This window comes from Triticum aestivum, chromosome 2B (genome assembly GCF_018294505.1).
Source record: "Triticum aestivum cultivar Chinese Spring chromosome 2B, IWGSC CS RefSeq v2.1, whole genome shotgun sequence".
Classification (NCBI taxonomy): Eukaryota; Viridiplantae; Streptophyta; class Magnoliopsida; order Poales; family Poaceae; genus Triticum; species Triticum aestivum.
The window spans coordinates 666,460,531-666,472,785 of NC_057798.1; the positions used below are offsets into that span (position 1 = coordinate 666,460,531).

General features: G+C 50.9%; 1 protein-coding gene across 1 annotated transcript in view; it reads right to left on the reverse strand.

Annotated features, from left to right (window-relative positions):
* Positions 1-5,126: 5,126 nt before the first annotated feature.
* The window catches only part of LOC123046596 (trichohyalin), a gene marked incomplete in the record, with an annotated part of 8,087 nt that continues 958 nt past the window's right edge, over positions 5,127-12,255 (reverse strand). The window contains 13 exon segments of the mRNA XM_044469994.1: positions 5,127-5,709; positions 5,805-5,867; positions 5,980-8,861; positions 8,951-9,100; positions 9,206-9,343; positions 9,423-9,503; positions 9,612-9,851; positions 9,985-10,248; positions 10,333-10,473; positions 10,552-10,974; positions 11,064-11,399; positions 11,504-11,605; positions 11,727-12,255. Of these exon segments, the coding sequence (XP_044325929.1) occupies positions 5,428-5,709; positions 5,805-5,867; positions 5,980-8,861; positions 8,951-9,100; positions 9,206-9,343; positions 9,423-9,503; positions 9,612-9,851; positions 9,985-10,248; positions 10,333-10,473; positions 10,552-10,974; positions 11,064-11,399; positions 11,504-11,605; positions 11,727-12,255 (5,631 nt within the window).

The following is a 12,255-nucleotide window of genomic DNA, read 5'->3' on the forward strand; positions in this document are numbered from 1 at the left end:
CTGCTGGGCAGCCATTCCCAATAAAGATGGTGTTAATGGTTCAGCTGTGTGGGGCGCCTCGACGCCGACAGTCATGTGATCATGTTCTTTCTCCGTGGGCATCAATTGGGTTTTGCAGACACAAGAAAAGAGTTGTCTCCGTTCTGAAAGTAGTGGAAGAAGAGCCACATGAATCAGCAAACCTTCTTTGCTAATCAATTGTAAACGCTGACATGAATCCACAATTGATGTAGTACTCCTGTTTGACACAGCCACAGACGATCACTAACAGAAAGCACTCATACATCAGCCAAACAACAAGCAATGAGATCTAAGCAGATTGTGCAAATCAGCTACGAGCACTCTAGCACTCTAGAATGAGTCTTTTTGTGAGCCTGATGTTGGAAATTGGAGATCTTGGCAATGCTTTTTTGGGGGGCTTGGTTTATGAGACCAGTCTGTGTCAGGCACTCTGGTCCAAATCTTTAGTGGTCGAGACTTAGGCCGCGTTCGGATTCCCTCGGCTCCGCGCCGGAGCGGAGCGGCAATCCAGTTATAATCTGCGGAGTTGATTAAACGCTGCTCCGCGCGCTCCGCTCCGCGGAGGATGGCCGAACAGGGCCTTAGCCATCGCCAACTTTTCGCAATAATTACGGCGTTTCTACAACCACGTGGAATCATGCATCCTTTCGATGGGCATCCACTGCAGAGATTCTGTTTAGAAACACATTCACTAGGTCGATGTTCCAAGCTTAGGTTCGGGAGGACACAGACTTGTTATGGCACAATCTCAGCACTCAGAAATCACAGCCAACACAACAGGCAATGACATGATAACCGTTCGTGCAAATCAGCTACGAACATGTTACTGATAAAAGTTCAGAAAAGAAACGAGCAAAAAAAAGAAGAAAAAAGAGCCTTTGGGGATTGGTTTTGGGGTGCAACTTGCAAGCGGTCTCCGTCAGGCATTCTGTATTGGTGTGGACCTGAATATAACGTGACTGCATTTTATTTGGACGGTGTTTGATCAACGTGTTTGCTCATGCCATGAGCTGTATGTGTGGTCGAGACCCGTTTGCCGGGCAGCATTCCTGAATAAAGATGGCGCCCATGATCGAGCCGTGTGGCGCGCCTTCGACGTGGAGGGTCATGTGGATTCACAACTGCGTTGGTTGTGGTTCTTCCTCGACGACGTTCATGCGGTTTCATGCTCTGTCAGGCATTCAGTGCTGACAGGGATATGAACACAACGTGACTGAATTTTATCTGGGCAATGTTTGATCAACGTGTCTCATGCTCTCAATGGTTCCGTGGCCCGGACCCGTCTGCCGGTCAGCATTTCTGAATTAAGATGGTGCTCATGATTCAGCAGTGTAGGGGCGCCTCGACGTCGATGTTCGACAGTCACGTGGAATCCGGTGTTGAGATTCATTTTAGATGGGTGTCCAGTTTACTTTTGGGAATTTTGCGTGCAGACCTTTTGCCTAAAAGGAAAGATTCTGAATCTTCCATTATATCTGCTCTGAAGTATTAGAAGAAGAGCAACAGTGAACCTGTCATTGCAGATACCAAAAAATACTTTATTTGCCAAGGCAATGCGGAGATGTCATGCTAAGCATTTACGGCAGCGACAGAGCACTAACACAGCACCGATAAATCAGCTAAAATAAAGCGAACATATTGTCGTGAAATCAGATAAAATACTTCTAATAGAAACCGAGCTTGCTCCTGTAAACTGAAGATTTTCCATTTCAAAATTTTCCGATGATCTTGGTTTTGCTTTGACAGGAACTTGAACGCCTTGTTACTAAACTGGGTTTGGCCGGTGTTTGACCAACGTGTCGCATGCTCTAAATTTTTGGATTGGCCTGCGGGACAGATTTTCAGAGCTAAAGAAGCAAGGCATGCTCGATCGCTTCGACATCGACAGCCATGCGGTTTCACAATTCTTTGGGTGGCTCACGAATTTTTCAGTTCAGTTTAGCTTGAGGAGGAGGCAGAAGCTTCTGAATCCAGCACCAATGGTATGTACTGAATTTGTGGAGGAAGAGCAACTTTTCTTACAGAGCCATTGCAGTATCCCTGAAAAAGATTTAGCTCATGATTCAGCAGTGTGGGGCGCCTCGACATCGACAGTCATGTGGATTCATCCCTGTTCCAATAGAAAAAAGATAGGAAAGAGAGTTTTTATTTGCCAATACAATGAGCATATGCCGTGCCCTTTTTATTGCCGTACACTTGACAGGTCAAACGAAACACACAGATGAGGCTATTTTGTGGGAATTTTTGGGTTTTCTTATTTTTGAAGTTTATAACTCAGCTCGCACTGATGTGGCTAGTGTGCACTGTCCCGCTGGGTGTTCGGGTTTACCCGAAAATTCAGGTCGGGTAATTCGGATAAAAAATATTTTGGTTTTAAAATTTGACACCCCAAATTTGGCGATTTGCTACCCGATAATTCGGGTACACAGAATTTCGGGTCGGGTTGGGACATCCATAAATCACAGCTAACGCAGCAGGCAATCGTGCATTCGCACGAGAACATTTCGCGCATATCAGCTGATACAAGTTCAGAACAAGAACGAGAAAAAAAGGTAAAAAATGTGATGAATTATGATAGCAATGCTGTGAGTGGCCGTGATGTATTCCCATCTTTTGGGGGTTGGTTTTGGTCTGCAACTTGCAAGCAGCCTCCGTCAGGCATTTTGTATCGACAGGGACTTGAATATTTACTCCGTCTGGCGGGCATCTGGCCGGTCTTTGATCAACGTGGCTCATGCCAGGAACTGCTGTGTGGCAGCATTTCTGAACAAATATGGACCATATGGCGTCCATGAACTACCGGATTCCCACCGGCGTTGGCTACGGTTCTTTCTGGACGGCGTTCATGTGGATTCATGCTGTGTCAGGCATTCAGTGTTGACAGGGACAAGAACACAACGTGACTGAATTTTTATCTGGGCGATGTTTGATCAACGTGTCTCTCATGCTCTGAATTGTTCCGTGGCCCAGGCCCGTCTGCCGGTCAGCATTTCTGAATAAAGATGACCTTCATGATTCAGCAGTGTGGGGGGCGCCTCGACGTCGATGCTTGACAGTCATGTGGAATCCGGTGTTGAGATTCAATTCAGAGGGGTCTCCAGTTTAGTTTTGGGACTTTTGCGTGCCATCTGCACGTAGAGGATTCTGAATCCTTTTGCCTAAAAAGAACAAGAATTCTGAATCCTTCCTTTGTATCCCTTCTCAAGGTAGTAGAAGAAGAGCAAGAATCATGGGTTCGAACTTGTAGCATGTCCCTAACCCCTCTCGCGACCCCCGCGTCGCCTCCCCTGGCGGCGGCGGTGGAACCCTAGCCGCACTGACGCGGTCCCCTCCCCACCTCGCCCACTTCCTCGCCGCCGCCTGAGGCAACCGCCGGGCAAGCCCGGGGCGCCAGCTGCCCTACCTGCGTGGGGAGTCCCGGATCTGGAGCGGCGGCTCCTTTGGCGAGGCACGGCGAGCTCCGACGAGCAGCCGCGCGGGCGGTGGATCCGGCGTCCTGGCCGCGCGGGCTGTGGGATCCCGGTGGTCGTTGGTAGCTTGCGGCAGTCGGTGCGCGCGGTCTGGCGCCTCCCCTTCTCCCTGTTTGGCGTGCAGGCCAACCTGGTCGGGCCGTGCCTTTCTTGGTCGCCGGTTCTGTACAAGAGGCGCTGCTGGGGGCGGGGATCTAGTTCGGGCGAAACCCCTGGCAGGCCATGACCGGCAACGCCTGAGGGCGCCGTTCTCCTCCTTGGAGGCGTTGGTATGGACTGATCTCCTCACTTCCCCTTCTCCTCTCCCGGGTGAAAGCCCTAACTTTGTTGGGTGGCGGCGGCGCTCATGGCGCCGTTCCCTTATTGAAGGCGCCGCTTTGGGAGCCTTGGGGCTGGGTGGTGCTTGCGGGTGGTGGAAGACGGCGGTGGTGCGGTCCTATCCTAGCATGGATCTACGTCCGTTGCTTGGAGATGGACTCGCGTTTGTGGAGGTCGACGTTTGGTGTTGTGATGGCGTCGACGGCGGAGGACCTGCCAAGGCTTGCGTAGGTGGAGGTCGTCGTTTGGCGTCGTGGTGGCGTCGATGGCGAAGGACCTGCCAAGGTTGACACCTCAATCTGCTCTGAAGATGGACCAGTGGAAGATGGCGGCGATGACACATGTGAGTGCGTCAGACCGTTTTGTGCCCAAACCTGGTAGATGGCTCGGTCGGGGCCTCCGGCTTTAGATGTTAGGCTTAGGTGAGAGGCTGGGTATGTGGCCGAGGTTGCATCCCTTCATCATATGGATAGGACTAGGAGTAGCAGCAGATTGCCAACATGGTGGATTCAGTCATATTGTTGTTCTACTTTGTAAGGTCCTCGAGAATAATCAATAAAATGACCGCATGCATCTCTAGAAAAAAAGAAGAGATGCCATGGCAACGAGGAGATGCCATGGTAATCAACACTGGCAGCGACAGGGCAGTAACACAGCACCCGCAGCTAAAAGAAAGCTTGTTCCTGCAAACTGAAGATTAGATTTTCCATTTCAAATTTGTGCTAAATTATCGAAAGTCACATACAATTGGAGCTCAAACGCCTCGACAACAATAGTCATGTGGTTTCCCAGTTCTTTGGAGTAGCTCACAAATTTATCAAGGGGTTTTAGTTTAGAAGGGTGTTCAGTTTAGCTTCTGAATCCAGCCCCTTCGTTTTTTTACTCTGCATATAAGATTTGTGTCGAGTCAAACTTCATCAACTTTGACCAAATTTGTATAAAAAAATATCAACATCTATAATACCAAATATACATAATATGAAACTACATTCCATGATGAATCTAAAGATATCCCTTAGGCCTTATATGTTGATACTTTTTTCTATAACTTTGGTCAAAGTAAAAATACTTTGACTTCAGACAAAAGTTAAATGCGCACTAAAAAGTACTGGAGAACAACTTTTCTTACGGCATTGCTGATCCATAACAAGTTTCTATTTACCAATGCACTAGCATGTGGTGTTCTAATCATTTTTTCCCCGGAAACGACAAAGCCCATAAACTCACCGCTAAACAACAACAGGCGACGAGACGTGAGCAGATTGTGAAAATCAGATGTGTAACTGACACGAGGTCTGGGCAGATAGTGCAAATCACTCAGAACACAAGGTGATTTCTCAGCAGATAGTGCAAATCACACATATATCACAACTGATTGGTACAAAGTTCAGAACATCAACAAACCACTCATAAATAAAAGACAGCCAAAGTAGAACTAGGGAGCTGACTACGCCGAGAGTCGACTAAAAAATACAGTCGAAATCTCGACGCACACAGACAAGTTAGATAAGTGGTTGGAGAAACCATGGTTTCACAACCTTGTGAGTCTTTGGAGTTCAGTGAGCTGTTTCTCCTGGTTAACAGCAGAGCACCCAAGGTAGATAATCCCGGTGTCAAATCAACACGCGTTCTCGTCCAGCCTTCCGAGGCGCATCCTGATAGGTTCTCTGCTCAGCATTTTCGACGCTGAATTCGGCTCCCTCTTCTGCATTTTCGACGCTGAATACGGCTCCCTGTTCTGCATTTTCGACGCCGAATTCGGCTCTCTGTGCTGCATCTTCGACGCCGAGTTGTCGTCCAGCCTGCCGAGGGGCACCCTATTGGGCTCCCTCTTCTGCAACTGAGACGCCGAGTTCTCGTCCAACCTGCCGAGGAGGGGCACCCTAGTCGGCTCTCTGTTCTGCATTTCAAACGCCAAGATCAGCACACAAATTCATACATACACTTGAGCATATCAGTTACACAGATGGAGGCAAACTTGGTGATGATTGTTACCTTGTGAGCTGAATTCAGCGTCTGGTCTAACCTTCCAAGGGGCACTCTGTTTGCTTCTCTGTTCTGCATTTTGGAAGCTAAGATGAATTAGCACACAAAGATCATATTATGCTAAAAAAAACACAAAGATCATATATACTTGAGCTGCATATCAGTATATAAATTTGGTGGTTACCTTGTGAGCAATCAGCGTCTCCCTGAGCTTCAGTTTGAGCCTCCGTAGGCTAAGCTTATCCAGTGGCACAGATGATTTCTCACCCTCCCTCACTTCATTCTCTTGTGCCGCTGCCGCCTTCTCCTTGAGCTGGACCCTAAGCTTCCTCAGGCTCAAGCTGCCCAATGCTTCAGATTCGTTGCTTTCCTCCTTCACTTCCTTCTCTTGTTCCATTGCCACAGGTTCAGCAACGTTCTTCTCAGCAGCAGCTTCAGACACCGTTGCCTCCACAGTGATGTTCTTCTCAACAGCAGCTTCAGAGACCGTTGCCTCCACAGTGATGGAATCCATGGATAGGAACTTGGTGGCATCCTCAAACAGGCCTGCAAACAGGGGCGAAATGACGTGACCACTGCAGTCTCCGGCAGCGTCGAACACCGGTGAGCGGTCACCGGCGAAAGCGCTCTCCTTGACTGCCCATTCGTCATCTGTCACTGTGGCCTGCGACAGGTAGTCGACGGTCACCATGTCCTTGGCAGTGTCGACGACCGGTGTGAGGTTGCCGGTGGAAAAAGCACACTCCCTGGCTGCCCATTCACCATCAGTCACCGTGGCCTGCGACAGGTTGTCGACGATGAGCACCTCTTCAACGGACACATCTGCGAGGCCGCCCTTGACTGCACCCTCATCGTCAGTTACTGTGGCTTGCGACAGGTTCTCGACGGTGATCACTTGTACAGCGCCCTCAAACATTGTGGCTGAGCTGAGTGGCATCTCATCGGCGGCCACCATGCCACCGTCGTCCTCCTCGACGGGCACATTTCTCAGCTCACTGGCGATGCCACTCTCCTCTCTTACAGTGGTTTGCGACAGGAGGTTGACGGTGACCGATTCCTCAACACTCTCCTTCTTTGGCTCCTCTTCAACATGCTCTTCTGTGTCATGCTGCACCTCATCAACAATCAGGTCTTCCTTGCCTTCAGCGGTCTTGGCTGCTCTGTGAAGCAGCAGCCAAGCAGCCAAGGTTGTCTGATCTTCATCGTTCTCCTCCTCAACAGACTTGATATGCTGCAACTCATCAACAGCCATATCTTGCTCCTCTTCTTGAACAGACTCCTCGTCCATGTTATGCTGCTCCGCCTCACCAACAATCAGATGATTCTTGTTCTTGGTTGCCTTGGTTGCACTCTGAAACAGAGCACCAAAGAATGGCACCTCACTGTCTTCCTCTTGAGCACACTCATCAACAACCAGATATTTCTTCTTCTTCTCATTGGACTTGGCCGCGCTCTGAAACAGAGCACCAAAGAATGCCACCTCATTCTCATCCTCTGCAACAGACTCATTATCCATGGCATGCTTCACCTCATCAAGAACCAAATGTTCCTTGTTCTCACTGGACTTGGCTGCGCTCTGAAACAGGGCACCAAAGACAGCCATATCTTCCTCATTCCCCTCCTCTGCAACACACTCATCCAAGTTATACTGCACCTCATCAACAACCAGTTGTTGTTCCTTGTTCTCATTTGTTTTGGCTGCGGTCTGGTTCTCGTTGCACTTGGCTGCGCTCTGAAACAGAGCACCAAAGAATGGCACCTCATTCTCCTCAACAGCCAGATGTTTCTTGTTCTCACTGGACTTGGCTGCGCTCTGGAACAGGGCACCAAAGAATGGCACCTCATTCGCCGCCTCCTCTGCAGCAGACTCAAGACCCAGACGTTCCTTGTTCTCATTTGTTTTGGCTGCGCTCTGGAACAGAGCACCAAGGATTGGCACATCATTGTCCTCTTCAACAGCCTCATCCATGGTGTTATGCTGCAGCTCTTCAACATCTCCCTTGTTCTGATTGCCTTTGGCTGCGCTCTGGAACAGAGCACCAAGGACTGAAACTTCATTGTCATCCTCTGCAGCAGCCTCATCCATGTCATGCTGCAACAACTCTTCAACAGCCAGCTCATCCTTGTTCTCACTGGTCTTGGCTGCGCTCTGGAAAAGAGCACCAAACAGCACTTCACTCTCCTCCTCTTCGACAACCAGGTCTTCCTTCTCCTCATTGGCTTTGGCTGCACTCTGAAGCACTTCATTCTCCTCCTCAATGGCAGTGTCTGCATGGCAGGTGAAACCAACCTCCTGCGGCACCGGTGAGTCCACGGGCACCATTTCGGTCTCTTCACTCGACTGATGAATCTGCTCAGCTTTGTCAGCGGCCTGAGCCGCCGACTCGGCCACGGGCACCATTTCCGTCTCTTCACTGGACTGATGAATCTTCTCAGCTTCCTCAACGGGCACCATTTCTGTCTCTTCCCTGGAATGATGAACCTCCTCAGCTTCCTCAACGGGCACCATTTCAGTCTCTTCACTGGACTGCTGAATCTCCTCAACTTCCTCAGCGGTCTCTTCCATGGTCACCATCATTTCAGTCTCTTCAGTGGACTGATGCTCCTCAGCTTCGTCAGTGGCCTCACCGGATTCCGGCGCTTCCATGGGCACCATCATTTCAGTCTCTTCAGTGGACTGATGCTCCTCAGCTTCGTCAGTGGCCTCACCGGATTCCGGCGCTTCCACCGGCACCATTTCAGTCTCTTCAGTGGACTGATGCTCCTCAGCTTCCTCAGTGGACTCACCGGATTCCGGCGCTTCCACGGGCACAATTTCCGTCTGATGATCCTCAGCGTCCTCAGCGGCCTCACCGGCATGATGAATCTCCACGTCCAGTGGCCCCTCGCTGGAGACAGTTTCAGCCGGGAAATGGCCTTCCTGATCAACAACATTCTGGGCGACTGGAGACTGCTCACACTGCTGGACATCGTCCTGCTGCTCTTCCACTGATGAACTGCAATCTTCTGCCACTGGTGCTGGTTCTTCCACTAGTTCGGGACTGGTTTGCATATCCGAGGCCAACCCTGCAATTTCAGATAGTCAGACACATAATTCGGCGCTACAGAAAAGGTGGAAGAAGTATCAATTTCAGAGAGGGAAACACTTGTCTCACCTTCTTCTTCCTGATCCTGTTCCTCAACTAGCTCATTTTGCTCATCGGCCTGAGGATCCATGGCTGCTTCCATTTCTTCAGCGTCATCATCACTTCCCTCGTCTGAGGTTGCCGGTCCAGGCACAGCAGTTTCCATGTCAAGGACATCACCTGGTTGCAAAGAAAATTCTCGTCAGTTTCAGATAGGAGACAAACCGACTGGGCACGCATAAATTTAAAGTTTCAAGTTTCAAGTTCCATGTCAAGGACAATCACCTTCGTCTTCCTGGCCCTGCTCCACAACTAGCTCGTTCTGCTCCTCGTTCTGAGCATCCATGGTTGCTTCCAGCTCTGCAGCATCACCAGCTCCTTCGTCCGAGGAAAGCGCAACAGTTTCCGCATCAGAAACAACAGCTGATTGCAACAAGAGAATTTGCCTCAGGCCGTGAACAAAATAGCGCCAGCAAGCCGATTTGATGCAAACTGTCCTTACCTTGCTGGTCCTCTTCTTCCATTTCTTCAGTACCACCACTTGCCTCGTCTGAAGAAACCGGCACAGCAGTTTCCACACGACCTGATTGCACACAAAATTCTTGTCAATTTCAGATTTCAGGAGACTGCAGCTACAACAAAACATGTGAGGCGTATCAATTTAAAGTTGTTGCTGAAGTCTTTGTCCCACCTTCGTCTTCCTGACCCTGCTCCTCTTCTATTTCTTCAGTATCATCATTTTCGTCGTCAGAGGAAACCTGTGCAGTTTCCATAGAAGGCACATCACCTGCATCTTCCTGGCTCGGCTCCTCAACCAGCAGCTCCTTTTGCTCTTCGTTCTCAAGATGCATGGCCTCTTCTTCCATTACTGCAGTAGTATCATGTCCCTCGTCTGAGGAAACCGGTGCACTTTCCATATCAGGGACATCACCTGCTTGCAAACAAAATTCTTATCAATTTCAGATACACAGTCGGAGTCAGACACATAGTTGGGTGACATTGCAGCTACAGAAAACAAAATTCTTATCAATTTCAAGTTTCAATTTGCATACGATGGACATTACCTGTCTCGTGCTCCTCTTCCTGGCCCTGTTCCTCAACCAGCAGCTCCTTTTGCTCACCGTTCTGAGGATCCACGGCCTCTTCTTCTATCTCTTCAGTATCATCATCTTCCTCGTCAGAGGAAACTGGTGCTGTTTCCATATCAGGCACACCACCTGCATCTTCCTGACACTGGTCCTCAACCAGATTGTTTTGCTCTTCGTTCTGAAGATCCATGGCCTCCCTTTCTGTTTCTTCAGTAGGTACAGCAGTTTCCATATCATCACCTGATTGCAAACAAAATTATCATTAGTTTCAGATAGGACATTGCAGCTATAGAACGATTTTAAGTTCCATGTCAGGGGCATCACCTGTCTCAAGTTCATTGTTTTGCTCAACTAGCTCGTTTTGCTCCTCAGTCTGAGGATCCATGGCTGCTTCCATTGCTGCAGCATCGTCAGCTCCCTCGTCAGAGGAAACCGGCGCAGGCGCAACAGTTTCGACAACGGCTGCTGCAAACATAATTTGCATCAGGCGATAAATCTGACAGAGCATGCTAATTTGATTTGAAGGATGCAAACTGTCCTTACCTTGCTGGCCTTCCCCTTCCTCTTCCTGCTGTGTACCAGTCTTCCTCGCCGGAGCCCTCCTCGACGTCCGTCTTGTCTTGGGCGCGACTTCCTCGGCCACCGGAACGACCGTGGTCTGGCCCCGAGCACGACGAGTGGTCCGAGCCGGCGCGGCCTCCACGGGCGCCTCCTCTGTCTCGGTCTTGCTTGTTGCGGCCCTTTTCCTCGTAGCCGGAGCCGCCACAGGATCGGCCCGTGGGCGCCCGCGGGCACCGCGCCGTCCCACGCGAACGGCAGGCGATTTCTCCTCCTTCTCCACCGGTGGTTCTTCCTCAAACTGTTCCTGCGGATTCGTGGCTTCTTCCTCCATTTCTGCAGCATCACCAGCTGCTTCGTCCGAGGAAACCGGCGCAGGCGCAGCAGCTTCCGCATCAGAGGCAACGGCTGGTAGCAAACAAAATTCGCATCAGGCGATGAATCCAACAAAATTCACAAGAAAATTGATTTGATTGAAGCAATTAAACTGTTCTTACCTTGCTGGTCTTCCCCTTCCTCTTCCTGCTGCGCAGCAGTCCTCCTCGACGCCCGTCTTCCCTTGGGCGCCTCCTCAGTCACTGTCGTCTGGCTCCGAGCGCGACGGGTGGCCCGAGCCGGCACGGCCTCTGCAGCCGGAGCATCATCCCATGTCACGGTCTTCCTTGTTGCAGCCTTTTTCCTGGTAGCCGGAGACGCCACAGGCTCGGGCCGTGCGCGTCGTCTGCCACCTCGCCTCCCCGCGCCAATGGCAGGAGATTCTTGCCTACCGTCGTCCTCCTTCTCCACTGGTGGTTCTTCTTGCACCTGTGCTGGTGCATCCTCGACTACAACCCCTGCGATTACAGATCTGAGGAATCAGGCACATAGTTCGGGACAAAACGTGGGGCACGCATCAATTTCAAGTTGCTACTGAAGTGGAGGGATCCGGCCGTCTCACCTTGGCCGTTCTGGCTCTGTTCCTCAACCTCGTTTTGCTCCTCGTTCTGAGGATTCGTGGCATCTTCTTCCATTTCCGCAGTTTCCATTTCAGAGGCGACAGCTGAATGCAATCAATCATCGAATTAGGCAAGAATTAGTGATTCGAAAATTGATTTGGAAAGTATTAGGCAAGAATTAAACAGTACCAGAGAATTGATTTGGAAAGATTTGAAGAAAATTACCTTGCGTCCCCTTTCCTTCTTCTTCCTGCTGCGTACCAGTCTTGGTCGCCGCGGTCCGCCTCGACGCCCGTCTTGTCTTGGGCGCCTCTTCCTCGGCGACGGGCGCCGCCGTCGTCTGGCTCCGAGCGCGAGTGGCACGGGCCGGCACGGCCTCCGCAGCGGTATCATCTGTCTCGGTCTTGCTTGCCGCAGCCCTTTTCCTTGTGGCCGGAGCCGCCACGGGCTCCGCAGGTGCATCCTCCGTTTCAGTCTTGCTTGCCGCAGCCCTTTTCCTCGTGGCTGGAGCAGCCACAGGCTCGACCCGTGCGCGCCCGCCGGCACCGCGTCCGCGTCCGCGTCCTCTTCCGCGACCGCGACCGCGCCCGGCGGCTGGGGCTTTCTCTTCCTCCTCTTCCTCGCTGTCCACCAGTAAGATGACCTCCAGCGAGATCTCCTCCTCCTGCTTCTTCCTCTTCTTCTCTTTCTCCTCCGCCTCCTCCTTCCTCTTCTTCTCGTTCTCTTCCTCCTCCTCCTTCCTCTTCTTCTCTTT